The 17700-nt window shown below is 36.6% G+C and overlaps 1 protein-coding gene across 1 annotated transcript in view; it reads left to right on the forward strand.

Annotated features, from left to right (window-relative positions):
- The window catches only part of AFG1L (AFG1 like ATPase), a 78035-nt gene that overhangs the window by 46541 nt on the left and 13794 nt on the right, over positions 1 to 17700 (forward strand). Inside the window, exons 8-10 of the mRNA XM_075145625.1 lie at positions 5896 to 5978; positions 9274 to 9344; positions 9601 to 9701. Coding sequence (XP_075001726.1) covers positions 5896 to 5978; positions 9274 to 9344; positions 9601 to 9701 — 255 coding nt within the window. The remainder of the gene's footprint in view (positions 1 to 5895; positions 5979 to 9273; positions 9345 to 9600; positions 9702 to 17700) is intronic.

Consider the following 17700-nt stretch of genomic DNA (forward strand, 5'->3'; position numbering starts at 1 on the left):
GGGGGATAGGACTATACTCTTCTTTGTTCATATGCAAAGTGTATTTGATACTGCAGATGCAGTCCTACCACTGCATTTGCAGGTGTCTGGTTTGACCCGAGTGTGAAAGGATGAGGAAACTCAGGAGGTGTGGGAATTAAGGTAATAATCATCCCAAGGTGAAGCACTCTTACATCTCTGTCCCCCTACACCTTCTCTGGAAGTTCTCAGATAGGGTTTGTCTGATCCTGTGGGCTGACAGGATGATTTTATGATTTTGTACATTGGTTCTTTTCTTTTTTAATGCCATTAAAATTCAGAGCAGAGAATGACAATTGGGTTGGCTTTTGGTGGTCTTCAATAAGGTTAAGAGATACCTACTCACCTGCATTATCAAGGGTCATGAGCTGATCACAATATTTGAGCTCACAGGGACACTTTGTGTTTAGTACAGTGGACCATAAGGCCATCCACTAGCATTTCAGGGTTTTTTGTGACACATGGGAAACACACGTCTTGAGAACTTGCAGGTTATCCAGTTAACTTTGACTGCCTTTTGAAATTTTCTGAAACCTTTGTTCCTCTACTTAACGATCTATCATGTCATGTACTTTAATTTCTTGAGCAGTTATACATTTTAACATCTACCATTCTTGATTGCAGCAACAAAAGAATATTAGAGGTGCTTACAGGAAGAAAAATGTATTTATATTAGTCTATATTTAATAACTTTCTACAGTAGGTATCCTGAAAGTCTAATTTTATCTATTCTATCTGAAGATTGTCATTTCAGGTGTTCTGTCTCAAGTTAAACCTTGAGGCTTTGTCTTTTTTCCTTTTGGAATAAAAAGTTTTTCTGCCACTTTAGTGGAAATGAGTGCATGATCATGCTGTATTTTTAACTTACTAATTGCGTTTTCAATTCTGTAATTGTATTTGTTCTTTGTATACATAAATACATAAATGACTTCAAAATAAATTGTATGACTAATTAATTTTATGCATTTGAATTGAATAGGGTAAGTTAGACTTGAAATATCTCAATAGAATAGAAAATCTGTTGGAAACTGTAGATGGTTCCACAAGAACAGACTAGACTAACTGTAGCTTCAATTTTAAGTATTTATTTCAGAAGAAAACTAAAAGTTTAGCCCAAGGAAATGAAATTTGAAAGTTTAAATCTCCATCTTAAAAAATGGAAACCAATAGTTACAGTCGTGGCTTTGACAATTAAGTATTAACGATCTGAGCACTCCGGTTAGTTCTTTGGCTGTTGATTAGGATTCCGTGGTGGTGATTAGCGAGTGTGAGGATGCAATCACATCTGTAGGGTGTAATCAGTCCAGTGCTGGAGAAGTTAGTCCAAAGATGGAGAGAGAAACTAGAACTTCTGTATATAATCCTGGTAGGGTTTTTCCCCATGCTGCAAAAAGATTAAGGGTAAAAAGTGGAGAAGCCTACCATTTTTTTTCCCCCTGGAGTTTGCAGGGTAAATGATAGTATTGATTTTCTAGCTCCATGATGCAGGAGTATAATGTCGTCGACACCTGTGAAGGGGAGAGAAGATGCATGGTGGTGCTACATATGCACCCTCTCTGAGGTTCAGTATTTCATTCTTACAGTCGTGAGCAGTATCTGTTTTTCCATACTGTGCGACTATGTATCTGGTTTTCAGTTTTGTTAATCTAGTATTTTAAGTGTTTAGCTTGGACATATACAATATTTCGAGTGCTTTATTTTCTTCTATAATGCTTTCTGATTATATGCTGTCTTTTTAATATTTAAAGCATTTCTCTTGAAAAAATTATTTACAAATATGAACATTTTGTCCTCTGCACTCCTGTGAAGCAGATAAATGAATGTTTGTGTGTAGAAACAAAGAAACGCAGTGGGTACCCTTGTTTACAAAGGAAACCCCAAAAGGAAAAACTTTCGGATCTCTGCTCAGCACATAGCTTCTCTGTGACCTTTCTGACTCTGGCTTTGACTAAAGGTGACCATGCACTGACTTCCCCTTTACAACCGTCTCCACTGGTACATTCTTAACTTGGAGGAGAAATGCTTGTTGTTACTGCCTGGCGGTGCAAGCAATCATCCCATTACCCCGCTTCAGTTCACTGGTACTGCCATCACACCCTTTCTCTTCATTACTGCGTAAAGCTCAGTATTGCCTGCACCAGTGCATGTTTGTATGCTGTTTTGTTGGCATTAATTTCTTCCACATTGTCATTTAATGATTGGTTTCTGTATTCACACTTCCATTTGATTTTTTTGTTACCAATAGCACCTATAGAACTGTACTCTACTGTCATAAATTCATGTAAAGAGGAGGTTGTTCCTACCCTACAAAGCTTATAATCTAACAACGGCAATCATGTTTTAAAGGAATGTTTTCTCGGAGCATGTTGCTACACAGACTGTAATGTTTTGTTTTAATTGCAGCGGCCATCTATTTTATGTATATTTATACAGTGCCTAACAGAATAGGTGTGAGTGAGCTTTGAAGTGTCTCAGTAAAAATAATTAATGATGAACAGTGAGGGATACTTACTCATGTGAACCTATAGAAGGGTTAGGAAATTCTTTTGCTGTTTTAATTTTGTTTAGAACATGGGCTCTAAATGGCTGGAGTACCTTCCTGAACACAGCATCAGTTTGGAGAGGACAAAAAAAAAACCCCAAAAAAACGGGAAGAAACTGGCTTTGAGGTCCAAGTCAGTGGTTCTTGAGACGGTAATGGATGAAAAATATGCTAGAGATTCAAAGTAAAATATAAACCGGAATTTGACAGAGAATGCTGGTTTGAAAAATAGGAGACAGAACTGTATTTGAAAGATAGGACAGAATTAAGCAAAAAAAAAAAACGCCAAACCAAAACTGGAAATTAATTAGCAACATCCAAGGAGTAGGATAGTAAAATGCCAAATGTTTTCCAAAGGACTAAGTATCTCTCTGTTCATGTTAACTGGCCCCTACTTCTGTGCTTATATCGTGTATTACAGAAAACTGTTGTATATCAATTCTGTTTTTCTGTTTTGTTGATGTTTGGTTCAGTAGACTTTCGCCTCCTAAGGAAGCAAAAAATCAGGAGGATTATAATATCTGTATTTTATATATCTCTGAATGGGATGCTGCTCTTGCCTTTCTGGCTGAAAGGTCCTACAGCCCAGAATATCCAACAGATATTTTTTAAATAAACTATGTAATGTTACATCCCGTTAGAATCAATAGTAGTACATTATTGTAGACATGCAAGACAAGGTTCATAGGGAAAAGAAATATCTTTCATTTAGGCAACTGTTTGTAGCTTAAAAAGGGCCCGAAAACATAAATAAGCTTTTGAGCACACAAGCTCTTCTTAACTAGTGTCACTAATGATAGCGATTTTTCCTGAATAGGGATAACACTAATTATTTTGAAGAAAGAGAAAAGGGAAGGCAGAAGAAATGCATCTACTTCATAGCTCTGTCGGTAGTATTTACATGTACAGGTCTTACCTCCAGAATTCATTCACTGTAATGTTAAATCATGCAGTCATAGAAGACTGTCAGTGCATTTAAGGAATGATAAGTTTGTAAGCAGAACACAAGTGGACTAAAATACTGTAGCACCAACTGCTGAATATATTTCAGCAAGCCGCAGCAACCTGTATAATGTAGGCCAGTATCAGTCTGTATTTGAGTGCGCAGAATGTCTGCCCTACAGTTGAGCCACACGCACCGCTGTAAGTATCAGCCCAATAAATTTACACCAGCAACAGTGTTCAGGCGCACATTTTCATTTTCAGCCATACCATAACCATGCCACATTTAAGTATATGTAGTTCTGTGTTCACTCTTCACTCTATATGCAACGCAACACCCTGAGAGAGCGGTAGAGTTTGTAAACCCATCTTGAAGGCCAAAGAGATGAGGATGAATTCATGCAAAATTTCCTGTCGTTTCCAGGAAAAAAACCAAAATGATAAACAGCGTTACTAAATGTCCGAGTATCTAAAGTTAATCTAAATAATTTCATAGTCCGCATAGCTGTAGTAATGTGTTTGGGTTTTTTTTCCCTACTAACATGAAGAAAATAATACTTGAGCTAATCTACTACTTTGAAAAAATAAAACATTAGGTGGAAAGATTCTGAACATCAGTGCCTGGCAAAGAAAAGCTAAGTACACCAGCTTTGCTGTGAAATTTCAGGAATCTTCCTTCTAGCCTTGACTGCCAGACTGATGCTGAAAAAAAGCTTAAACATCCTCCCTCCCTTGTGCATATTATTACATGCCTGTGGAACTTTTTTCTTCTGCTCTGTTATTCTCTTTCTTTGTAAGCTTTCACGAAAAGAAAGGGAATAGATTATAATAATATTGTAGCACCAATGCTATTGTGTTTGCAGTAGCCTTAGCCCAAGATAATGATTTGATTAGCATGGCTTTTTCACTTACCGGAATTAAAGATACATGGATTTTCCTGGGGTTCTGTGCTTTCAGGATGATTTTTTTCACCTTCTTTCTTCAGCTGTATATCTTTGCAGAGGAATTGGAGGTTTAAAATAGATATAGAGCCTTCAGTAATAGCCAAGGGCAAAAAATTAATGCAATGAATCATCACAGTCACTCCTGCAGATATTTGTAGTCTATATGTCCTATGCAATGCATTTGTTCAAAAGGGCCATTGTTCCTTAAATCACTGATGATAGTTCTTCTAAAACTTAAGGGTTTTTTTTCCTGCAATGTAGTTGCAAATGAGATTTGACATTTCCAATTTTGATATTTGAATGGCCTCAAGGAGGCTTTGAAAAATTTGACACACAGAATATGAGACGCTTAATGAGAGTATTAAAGATAAACTAATAGTTCATAGTGCAGTGAAGAAGCAGAGTAATTTAGTGGATTCTAGCAATCCAAAGAATTTTAATAGTGTTGAATTACCTACAAAAAAAAGTTTTATTGCTTTCATTAAATTGTTGATAGAGGTGTATTTTCTAAAATAGTAAAACTTTTCTTCCCTTTCCTTTATAGCTTCTTTTGCTTCTAGCTATATAACACCCAGAAGTTGTGTATGTTGGCAGTAGTAGTAACAGATAAGCAGAGCTATTCCCTTTGCCAGAGAGTGTAAAATCTTGATCCCACAGAGGTTAGTGAGAATTTTGCTTGAATCAAAAAAAGCACCTTTTAGTGCAGCTGGTTTTGAGTTTTCTAACAGAAGCAATTATTGTGACTACTCAGGGACATCTATATCACACTTGGAATCTTACAAGTTGTTTAAAGGGGGGAAAAAAAAAAGAAGATCCTTTTCTGAGTCAATTCAGACATTACAAAAATGAAACAAAATCTTTTTGATATAGAGCTTTACTTATTCCCTTTATGTTTCAGTCCGTTTTGCAGCAAGACTTGGCGTGGTTCATATATTTGATGTTTGACTCATGAAATTTTTAATCCTCTTAAAGGAGGAGAAAAAATTCTTTTTAGCTTATAAAGTAGAAGTAGTTTCAATTGTCTCTGTTGCTAGAATTTGATTGTGGTCTCTTAAACTTTTATTGCTCCTAATTTTCTATTTTTACATGTATATTCTTTAATGTGAAAATAATTATTTTCACACCACCCCCCCAAAGCACTACCCAGAGAGAACGAGTAATACCCACCCTTGTTTCATTCCCTGTGCTTCCAATCTATATTAATTTTCTAGTTGATGGACTTTTGAAAATGGTTACCTTTTTGTTTTGAATATGTGAATGATTTCCAGCTTATTTCTTTGCTTCGATAATTGTAAAGGAGACTTCAATTTTATGATCTTGATTTCAGTTTTGCAGATGATGTTCATACTGATGGTTTATCACAGCAGCGTGTCTTCTCTCTAATGCAGACAATAATAAGTATAGCTTTGGCTTGAGGAAAGCTATTCTTTTTTTTTTTTGTCTCTGTAGAAATATTGCAGCACAGTCCAGCTTGATTCTGGAATAGACTACAGGAAACGAGTGCTTCCGGCTGCTGGAAAACTCTACTACCTGTAAGTTTATCTCTGACATGGAATTTGCCCTCTTTTTCCTTCTTATTAGCCAATAATTTCCTAGTCAATGGGAAATGAAAAATGTATAGTAGAATTAGCAGATTGTGACTTTTCCTTTCTTTGCCTTCTGGTCCATTTTGTTCAGCAAACCGCCTTCCATTATGCCTTGATATTAACTTCATTAAACTACATTTTCAGTATCCACACTAGCATCATTTATAATGTGTGACTGAATAAAAACTAATTAGATTTTTTGGGGAGGTGTGGTGTTTGGAGAACTGAAGTGACAGATGGTTAGAAAGCAATGAATATCCTCTTGTAAGAGATTGCACAATTCTCTTATAATAGAAGAACATCCTTATTGTATTTAAGTAATTAAGTATTTATAGAAATCCAGTGACAAGGATTCATTTAATGTTGGGTGTTTCCAGTGCTGTGGATAAAAAAAAAAACCAACACCCTCCTATTTTGACAGATTGTTTCTGTTTATCATGACAAAATTTCTCTAGCACTTTATTCTATATTTGCAAATAAGTGTATTTAAAAATACGTTCACAGTTGTGCTTATGGTTGCAGCATATATCTGCCTAATAGAAACATCCTCTCTTCTTCTTTTTTTTTCTTTAAATACTTTGAAACCTTTGCATTGCAGACATTTTTCTATCTCGTATTTGCTCTTGTAATATTATTTAATCAATGACAACCTGAGCAAGGCAGACAACGATAACTTAAAATGAGATTTATAAGCATTGTATCTTTCAACCCAACATACAATATTGATTTAAATATCACGTTTCCATTAAGAAAGGTGCAGTATTTTCATTGATGTGACAGATACTTGAAACTAAGTATGTCCATATCACTTTATAAAGTTAGAAGTTGTAGTTGTTTGTCTGGAAGGAGGAGTACTGTTTAGCAGAATTACAACAGGTAACTCTTTCTGCTTCTGGAAGGAAATGGCAGAATTTTATATATGGAAAACGGGTCAAATGCAGGTTCTGTATCTGTATTCAAGAAAAGTAACCCTTGTTCCATATTCTTGCCTGGCTCCACTTTCTTTCATGTTTTATGGTGTGTGTTTGGAAGTACTGTTTGAAGCTGCCACTGTTATCTCAGAATTGCTCCTCGTGGCTCTTGTTTCGACGTCTACGTAGTTGTCCCTGCTTACGGCTCTGCGTATTGTGCCCGTTGCACACTGTGACTTTCTGTTTGATAATTGTGGAGAGCACCTACCATATTCTTTTCTCACTGTCCATACTCTGGAGAAAGGAAGAGCCCATATGTGGTTTCTAGCAGGTAATAGGCTAAACATGGTCCCTATAGCGTCAGCTCTCACAGGAGAAGAAAGGCGAACAAGCCCCAGGAGTAGTACCCAGCTGAAGTGTTTCATGGTGTTCTGCTGTAAAACTTGTGAGCAAATGAATGGCAGAGATTGGTGATAAGTCTGTTTCATGTTCTCTCTTTGGAAGGATGTTGGCTACCCCTAGAACTTGTTGTGTAAATCATTAGGAAGCAGTCGGGGGCGGGGGGGAAATCCTGTAGCTGCCAATGGAAATAAGATACTTATTTCTTCATCCTTTCTTTTTCTGAAGGAATCTCATTCATTCTTCTATTCAAACTTGTTCACTGGAGCTTTCAACCCTGCAGAACTAGCATAGTATGTGGGGATTTTTTTTGTTTTGTTTTAAAATTAGGTACTATACAGTATTTTGCTACAGATTTTTTAAATTTATTTAGCAGTCTTGCCCCCCAAAGAAAATGTTCTTGTCCAACATGTTTACATTCCCCTATTAACGGTTATAGTATCAGCATGACATTTTTTTTTAAAATCCTCTTGATCAGATACCTCCTCTCAGGTGTCATTTTTCAAAACAAACTTTCTTGGCAATTAGGTGCAAATATCCACCTAGGGATCATATTCGGCTGTTTCTTCTTGTAGCCTTTACATCAAACTTTTTGATAGTTATAGGCATACACGTGTGCATATTCTCCAATATATATGCACTCTTTCCCCCGCTTTCGTGGCTTTTTTTCTGGTTTTATCTGTTCCTTTTCATTTCTCATTTTGTCAGAGGAAAGCAGCGCACAAATATCAATGTTGAGAGAAACTTCTTTTTTTGAAGTTACAATTTTATGTAATCTCCAGAAAAGGTTTTTTAAAGTGTTTGAAATGGCACTTGCAGAAGTTTGTTTTTTTTTTTTCCAGAATCCTTTGTATCTACAAGGTTTGCTATTGTTAAGCTTGAGCTAAAAAGTAGTTATTTCAGTTCTGCTGTTAACATTTTTAAGGTGCTTAAGGCCTAGTGAACAGGAAAGTAATTGTGTAACACGCTGATGATCACTTGTCATTTTGAGGAGGTCTAGAACTGTATGAAGCAATGCAACTAGAGTGCATCCACAATCTATAAAAGTAGACTTTTCACACCAACTGAGATCATACAAACTTCAGTGAAGCATTCTATATCGTAGTTCTAGTTTATTGTCTACCGTAGCATTAATTTACTATTCTCAGCTTTCAAACTCAGCTAGAAATATTATCTATCTTCTTTAAGAAGGAAACACAGAGAGGCTGACCCTCTAATATGTGACAAAAAATATTCTCTAATCAGACTGATTTATAGTTCTTGTGGCAACCAGAAGATGAATATAAACTTTAATTCAGCTCCTAGCACAGGTATTTTGCATTTTCTGTGGTTGATCTTTTACCAAATAGTATTGGGGGCAGAGGGGGGGGAAACTGATAAAATTACTAATGCAGAGATCATGCTGGTATTCTGAATTTCATAGTTTAATTTTGCAAATTGTTTGATCAATACAATCAGTTGAATTGATTTCCCCCTTCCCGCGCCCCGCCCCTCCCCTTCCCCCCCCCCGAAAGCTGCTCCAATATTTAATTTCACAAAGTCCCCTCTCAGAAATTTCAAAGGATACTTCTTTAGGTGCTTGACTGCCTTGCCTTCTCTATTTGCTCTTATTTTGCATGCAAGATAGAGCCAGAAGCCTTTTTTCTCATTGTGTACACATAGTGTTAATGGATCTGCTCTGCCTGTATTGCCTCATTACTGGAAACAGCTCAAAACACAGAAGTCTTTCAGTGTATGCAAATAAGGCAGAATCATCTACCTGAGAGTTAATATTCTCTACTTTTAAGTGTATTCTAAATCTAATGTTTGTATTTAGAGCATAACATCCTGTTCTCTTTTTTATGGGCAAAAAGCTAAGCAGGCTCAGGCAGCTGTTTGATGTTGGCTTCAAGTGTTATTAATTTCATATTCTATTATTCTTTTCACTGTAGCACAAGTGAAGCTGATGTGGAGGCTGTCATGGATAAGTTGTTTGATGAGCTGGCTCAGAAACAAAATGATTGTACGTAAGTTAATTTCTCTTGAAAGAGAATACATTTAGAACACAATGCCCAATCTCCACTGACCAATTAATAAGTTCCATTGCTGTATATGGGTTGATGCCACACTCAAGTGGCAGTCATTGTATCAGCATTTTGTCTAATTTATGTGTTGAATCATGTGCTATTATTCATCAAGCTATGCATTTCCTATCTGTAAGAGATGAATTTTATAGTAATTATCCAGAGAAGATTGAGTCTTTGTTCATGTTCCCATAGTAACTAGACCAAGGATTCTGAAAGTGCAAGGCAGAGAGCTGAGGCTGAATAAAGCATGTGGAACCATTGCAGACTTCACGTTTGAAGAGCTGTGCGACAGAGTGAGTATCCAGTGAAATCTAGATCAGTTAATGCTCAGACTTTTCACAGTTTTAAAAAAAAAAAACCCTGAACGTAAAACCTCGCTATTTTCCCAAGTCATACTAAATTAAAAGGGCCTTCTTTAACTTGGCAGAAATTTAACAGAATTTAACAGAAAAGAAAAAGAAGCAACTCCCCGAAAGAACAATAATAATTTGCTTTTTAATGATACAGTAAATTCACTCTTAAGTATATCACAGATTGTCCTCAAAAATCTTAATACAGTATGTGCCATTGCTGGAATATTAGTAGTCACAACATATCAATATGTAAATAGCATTCAAATACTGTTTTTAAAATCTGGCGTTTAAGTTGATACTCAAGCAAAGGGGTAGGAATTCTGGCACCACTAAAGTAAAGCTGTTGTTGCATGCCTTAGTTTTGACTAGCTGGACAGGGGCTGTTTAGTCCCAGGCCTTCTCAAAATTTGCCAAATTTTGCTAAATACTGCGAAATTCTCTGCTAAACATGTGGGTGTGATTCCTGAAAAGCTGTCTTTGTATATGACCGCCAGTGGGTTTGAAGACAGTCCCCCAGAAGTTGCATTGTACTTCAGTGACCTCTCTGCTGACACCTGAAGTTATTGTTAAATGATCACAACTCTAAACTGGGCTGATAGCACCTTTGATTCAGGATGCTGACACAGTCCGTTGGTTATAACATTATGTTTTCGCTTCCTTGTAGCTACCAAGTTAATAACTATTTGGACAGAAATTTCACTGGTTATGTTTCAGACTGTAGGTTTTAGGCTTTTTTGGTTTTTAGTTTCAGACAAAACCAGTTAGCCATTTGTGAGGATGAAGGTATGTCATGGGTAGAACCGCTTGCTTATCACTATAAGTTTTGAGACTTTTTCTTCATTGTGCCTCTTAATGTATCAGGGAACTATGCTGTCAGCAGACACTTGTAAAATTCTTTAGTCCTGTAAATGCCTTATGTACTTAACTGGGATGATTAATTGCTTCTAAGGAGATGTGCTCTGGTAGCTCACATGGCAGCGGCCGCTGCCTTGGGTCTGAAAGTTCTGATCCTCTTGAAGAATTATGTGGGGTTCAGACCATCTTGGCATGACAGAGCTGAGGTGCTTGGTTTGCTCTCAGAACAAGTGAAGAGAATCCTCATGAAATGTTAAACATCATTTAACAGTATTGTTCTTACGTTGATCACCCAGGACTTGGGAAGTATGCTGTCTCAATTCAGTGACCTTCTGCAGATGTGTTATGATAGTCTCTAATGGAATAATCACATGCTTAAAACTAAAACAACCCAGCAGACAATAAATGCCTTCCTTTAACAGCTTCCTCGGTCATCGCTTATTTTCTTTGTATATGCCTCCATTTGTTTCTACCTTTAATTGTTATATACAGTTATTTATTTTGCCATGATTTTTCTCTTCGGACCACTGATGTACCTTCATAAATATTACGTTAGTGTATTGGTAAAGTGATATTACTGTGCTCTATCATAGATAGGGAAGTATAGTCATGAACTTCAGAATTGTCTGTTAAATTTGGATGAATGGCTTGAGTTGCCTCTCGTATGATTTTTTTCACGAATGTAAACTTTTATAGCGCTTCATAGCAATAGTAAAAAATTCCCATCGGTATAAGCTGCATTTAAGACCTTGCCTGCCCTGTTGCTCCGTTTGCCAGCCCGGTGGCCTTTAAAATCTGCTAAAAGGCAAAAGAAAAATTCAGTTGTCAAACCATGTTCCTTTTTCTCATGAAATCTTTTACCTCTTCAATGGAAAAATTTATACATGCAGTATCTTTTTTTAACAGTCAGAATGGGAAGTCATTCCCACTGATGCCACAGAAGAAAAGGAAAAATAGGCAGGATCCAGAAGAGTGCACTGGTGGTTTGTAGCCAAAAACAATCCCAAAGTCAGGAGACATTCAACATGACAGGAAGTATAAAGTCATCCGTATATTAAAGTAAGCTGGCTAATAGCAGGAACTATTTGTGGAGGGATAAAGCAGAAAGCTGTAGGAGACATTTGTACTGCTTGTGGTACCAGATGATAGATAAGTTGACAGGCTTCATGAGTGCAACTATTAAGAAAAAGGAAACTAGGAGGCTGAGGAAGATGTAATGAAAAGAAAGGTGCACAAAAGAAAATACTGGAGGGCAATTTGTTGTCTTTGGCTAGAGTGAATGGGCAGGTTTCTTTGTGCAGGACATGGGGACAAAGTCCCATGGGAAGGCAGATTGTATGAAGGGACATGGGGTGGGGAATCTTCCTGGCTGGAACCTGTAGCAACCAGGAAGGGGCTTAACTGACAGCCTAAGCAAAGCTTCCTAAGTAGATAAATGCAATCTAAAGTTGGTGTTGTAGGAGCCAATTAAACTTAAAACAGAATTAAAAACAAGATTTGCAGTTGGTTTTATATCAGTGATAGGACCTAGTGACAAGCATGATAAATGGGAAATTCTCATTAATGGGGAAAAATGAGATATAATTGATATTATTGAAACCTCGTGGGACAATTCATAAAATAAGAATGTGAAATCAGTGCTTACAGCCTACTGTAAGGACAGACTGGCTAAAAGAGGTGGAGGACAGTATGCGACACTAAAGACACTGGTACCTGCCTTAAAGTTAATTAATACAAGGATCTTGAATATGTATCAATCAGTCTACTAATTAACAAACCCAAGAGGTTAGTACTCACAGGGTCTGTTGCAAACAGAGAATGAGGTGCATTGCTTCTTGAGCACTTGGCTATAAAAAGCATACAAAGAAAAAACACCGTTGTATAGGAAGCTTATGCTGTAGATGAAATGCAGAAAATGGTGAAATGTAATTAGCCTGAAAATTGCAAATGATAATTTTCTAGCATAAAATGTACTACATCCAGTACAAGGTCATTTGGTTTGAGCAGCTTTATGGGAGCTTACAGTGATGAATTCATCTAGAAATTTGTGTGGCGTAGGGACAGTCTTCTCCATAATTTTCTAACATTCAGTGTAACCAAAAGATACTTCCAAACATTCTTGTGAATGTGAAATTACATATTTGAGTGTTCAGGAAGAGTAATTTTCAAAAGCAAAAGGGAAGTATGACCAAAACTAACTGGTAAGGGAAGTGTAAACAACAATAAAAAAGAACAAGAAGGACTTTTTGAGGAAAAAGATATTAAAAAGTATGTCCTGTGTCAATATCAAGACAGACTCAAATAGTATAGAATGAATGGCAACTAGTTATGAAGTGCGGGAAAATTAAAGAGAAAGTAAAGGTCATGGGCAAATATCATGTCTGCTCAGCTATAAGACTTTTTGTTGTTGTAGTTAAGTAAAATGGGAGTTTTGATATGGTTTATATTATCTGAATGTTACTGGCTTATTCTTAGCTGGAGATGGCTGAACTTTTAATAATGGTGTGGAAAAAGCAAAAGACACTGCAAAAAATACTTGTTCTAGGTGAAGCAGAGTGAAATATTTGTTTCACTAAAGGATAGTAAAATAACTTTCCATGCCCCATGGGAGGCGCTTCGTATACAGCTCTGCGGACTGGTTTATAATCTGCACCACTTGATAGCATGGGAAACCAGTCTGTTAATAGTTATAGTATGTTAAAAATAGCCTGCAAGTACATTTTGAATCATTGGAGTCCTGGAAAACTAGGCCGAGATCTTTGACTATCTTTTTATTTTTGATAAATGTTGGAGTGCAAGAAAATTCCATGGCACTAGAAGAGTGCTATTATGTGCCAATATTAAAAAAAAAAAAAAAAAACAAAACCAAGCAAAACACTCACACACATGATAACTTGCAAAACTGCAGCCTGTCAGTCAGATTTTAGTCCAGAAAGGGTAATGGCAAAGTTGGTTCTGGATTCACACAGTAGATAACTAAAGAATGGAAATTAATTCCAGTCTCCCTGATTTTGTGGAAGAGGTTGAGTTTTGTAGATGCTGTTCTTCCTAAGAAATTGGCATTATGCAGTGTCAAGAAAGTATTTGTTAAATGAATTGAGAAGCTAGTTAACTAACATATAAAAATAATTATTACGAAGATTTGTTGTTGAGTGTAGCATTTTTAATTAGCAAATTTTTATACCAAGCCCAGTACAACTGGTTTTTTCCCCCAGCAGTTTTGAATGTAACATAAATGCTAATACAAATTTGCTGTCAATACAAAGAGTGGTGCTTGGCGGGGTGGGGAGCAAAGCAACAAAAATGAGGATGCTCTGTGCAACAATTTATTTCTCAGCAGAATTGACATTTTTGGGAGGAGGGAGGGTTTTTGTTTTGGCTTTTTTTTAATCTAAGCAAACACAAAATTTTACATGTAGAAATTTGGAATACATATCATACCTACAGGAGGAGGAGATTGTGTCCTAGATGTGAGATGACTTGGAAATAGATTTGGTTATTGTAATGGACAAGCAGCTCAAAAGGAGTTCTCAAGAGAGTATTTAGACCTAATTTCACCTGGGATGGGTAGGGTGGAAATAAATAGGAGGATAGAAAGTTTGTTTTAATTTTGAAAACATCTCAGATTGATGGCAGAATGTTACGTGTGGTTTTGACATCAGAATTTTAGAAAAGACATTGAAAAACCTGAAGAGGCTGTTGAAAAAGCCACAAGTTGTTCGAGCTGGAGAATTTGTGCCCTCAGATGACAGACTTACAGTTCACTTTGTTTAGCTTATCAAAAAGAGGACTGGGAGATGATTTTATAACAGCTAACTTCACAGAAAAAAAATACAGGTATTAGTGGGCTCCTAAATCTAGTAGAGGACAGCATAATGAAAACCAGAGACTACAGAGAGATTCGGATTTAAAACAAGAAGAAGAAGAAGAAGAAGCATGCATTCACGCATTTGAAACAGTGAAGGAAGTGTCAGAGCCTCCTTATACTGCGTTCTGGGTCAAAACTGGGTATCATTTTAGGAAGAGGTGTTTGTGTTTGAGCGAAGTACTAGTTCTTAGGCTTAGCTGTCTCTAAAATTCAGGAAATTGGAGGATCTCATCATCTTTTCTGGTCTTAAATTGTCTGAAACTAGGTATGTGAGAGAGTCAGGGTCCCTGCTGCCCGTTGGCAACTGTCTCACTGTACCTGCACGTGCAAGTGAACAGGTTCAGCAGCCGGCAGGGGAACGTGTCCAGTCCATCTTGAGGGGATAATCTGCACTCAGCCCCCTCATGCTTTTGGGACTGGGCAATACTTATTCTGCTGTCAATCCGTGCAGTGAGTTCAGACTGTGTTTTTCCGAGGCTTGTAACTTCCTTGGATTTGAGTGGGGTTTCACAGGACATGTATAAGACATTTCCCTGATATCAAGCAACCTTTCTTCCAAATTTGACGTTCCTGGTCCACAGCATGGAAGCACTACAACTTCTCACTGAGCCGCTGCTAAGGGAAAGTCTAACTTGAGGACCAGGGTCTATAATAGCCTTACTTTCAGAAATATAGTAATTGACCGAAACTTTTACAAATAAATATTCATTCACACACACAGATGCATGTTCATATGAAGTTGGTTTGAGGCATCCATTCAGAATGGGAAAGTTTCAAGATGAAAATTAGTTTCATAATGGAAGGTGGATATCAACTCTGTTTAGACTTTCGTTTACATGTTTCCCATCTAGTAAATACAAGGTGGCGAGATTTTTTGTGTGTGAAAAAGTTTATATTGTCAACATCTTCTGACAGAACAACTCAAAATATCATATAATTTGATTTAGTTAATGCAATTAACTTTGGTTAAACTTATTTCCTCTGTTACATTTGGTTCATAATTCCAAAAACATTATTTAATTTAAGGTAGAGGGATAAGCGAGTGTAATGAAGGGAATCAGTTGTTTTGGAAGTTATTTTTCATTACACTGAATTGTTGCAATATTATCTTGGAGTTGCAACATTATTTTTTGGAGTTTTCTGAAACTGGCATATACCACTGCTCATGAGGTTCTCAGTAATCATTGCGGCATGGGTGGACAACATTATACTCAAAACTTCGTGAATTGATTCCTTTGGCTATCCATAACCCTTAATGGTTCCAGAAAGAAGAATTTAAGTTTTGCAAGAGTCAACGTGTGAAAGGATGGATGCTTTTGTTGTGTTGGAGAAATAGCTTGTCACCCAAATGACTCTGCTTTCACATTGTTGCGACAATATGTCTTCTGGTCTGGTCTTGGGTAACTGTTACAGTGCAGTCCAGAGGGATAAACATCCAGACCTAAAACTCTATTTACATTTGTTGGTGTAGGATTAAGGAGATGTGTTTGAAATTGCTCAGCCAATTACTTAGACAGTAACTTTTGTAATACAATATTTCTCATGAGCAGTCTGTAAAACTTTTTCAAATTCAGTGATGTTTCCTTTGAAATAAAATCAAAATTCTGTTTTAAAGGGAAATACTAAAACATTCTCTGCTTTGGTATCGCATGATTTCGTGAAATGTCAGCCAATATATAGTAGATGAAAATAGCAAATCAGCAATTGGTAACTTTATATAATTTGAAACATCTCCTAGCTTTAAGTAGAATTTTTAAAGTAGCTGCTTTTGTAATTAATACCTGAAGACCTTGGGAGATAGAGTTGGTGCCCTTCTAGTATTACAGTCTTTCGTTTCTTGTTTCATGTGTTAGTATAAAATTTTTTCATGTCAAGAATATAAGGAGTTATTTCTGTCTAAAATAATGCATTAGATATTGGTAATTACCAGTTCTCCATTAATGTTTATAAAAATAAAATGCAGAGAATATATTGCATGCAATGCTCATGTGACATGTAGTTGCCTTGGTAGAAAGCATCTTGTTATTGTGTGCATCAATTTTTAAATCATAGTTTCCCAGTTGAGGAAAATCCCAAGTTTTAGCTAATTTAGTTACTATCAAATCCATACACTTAGCTTTTTTGGCTATGTGAACACGTGGAAAACTAAAAAATGCTGGATGAAAGGATATTGATCTATTTTAGTTGCTTTAGAGCAAAATGAGAAGCAGTTTTCCAGATCTGACACACCAGGGTTTATGAGGCAGTATGGCACATGGTAGTGTTTGTCATGGCTTGAAAGTAGTTACCTACTCACTAGAATGCAGCCCTGTAAACATGCTTCTCCAGTGTAATCATCCAGGAGAACTGTGCTCGGTTTTCATCAAAATGTTTGTTATCATACCATCTTTTCTAAGGCCCCATAAAATGAACAAATGTGGCCAGAGAAGGCTGGGAGAGGCACCAAGCAGAATACCGACGTATAGTTGCTGAATTTTAATCCTAACGTTAACTTCCCCCATTCTTTGTGGCCTTTAATTAATTTCTTCCTGTCAGTTTCTCCATCTCTACAATGAGGGCTACATTTACCAGTGGAGTTAGACTGTTGCAAAATATAATTAGTTAATTTTTTCATTGAGTTAGTGTGTGAATGAAAAATCACCACGATAGTGGATTCAAAGGAGCTGGTTCTCGACAAGCAAATACAGTTTATAATTGTCCTTGACAAATTCTAGAATGCTTTTTGAATGGTCAGATCTGATAACTTGAACTTAACAATGAGTTTATAAAAAACTACTTCTTCCTCATCCCTTTTCTCAGCAGTTATATATATATATCCAAAGTTCAGATGAAAATACTTTTTAAAGTAAAATGTACATATTAACTTGATATTAAAATCTCAATATCCTAAACTAGCAATCATGCAAATGTAAGTCTCACTACCCCATCAGAGTGGTTTAATTTCTCTGTGTTTACACATAAAGGTCAGTGTTCATTATGCCTTGGAATAATCACCCTCTGCCAGTCCTCTTTCTTCACTTCCCTTTTAAAGTTTTGTTTAAAAACTGGTAATTGTGAGAGTTTGGCTTGAATCTTGATCTGGTATAAATAATTTAGACAATAGTGTACATTATATGCAATCTTTCAAGGTCTTAAGAGAGTAAGGAGATAGAGTCTTCCTCACAATATTACCTTTTAAAGTCTTCCTCTCACTTGTGCACAGCAACTACTGCCCTC

This window comes from Calonectris borealis, chromosome 3, assembly GCF_964195595.1.
Source record: "Calonectris borealis chromosome 3, bCalBor7.hap1.2, whole genome shotgun sequence".
Lineage (NCBI taxonomy): Eukaryota > Metazoa > Chordata > Aves > Procellariiformes > Procellariidae > Calonectris > Calonectris borealis.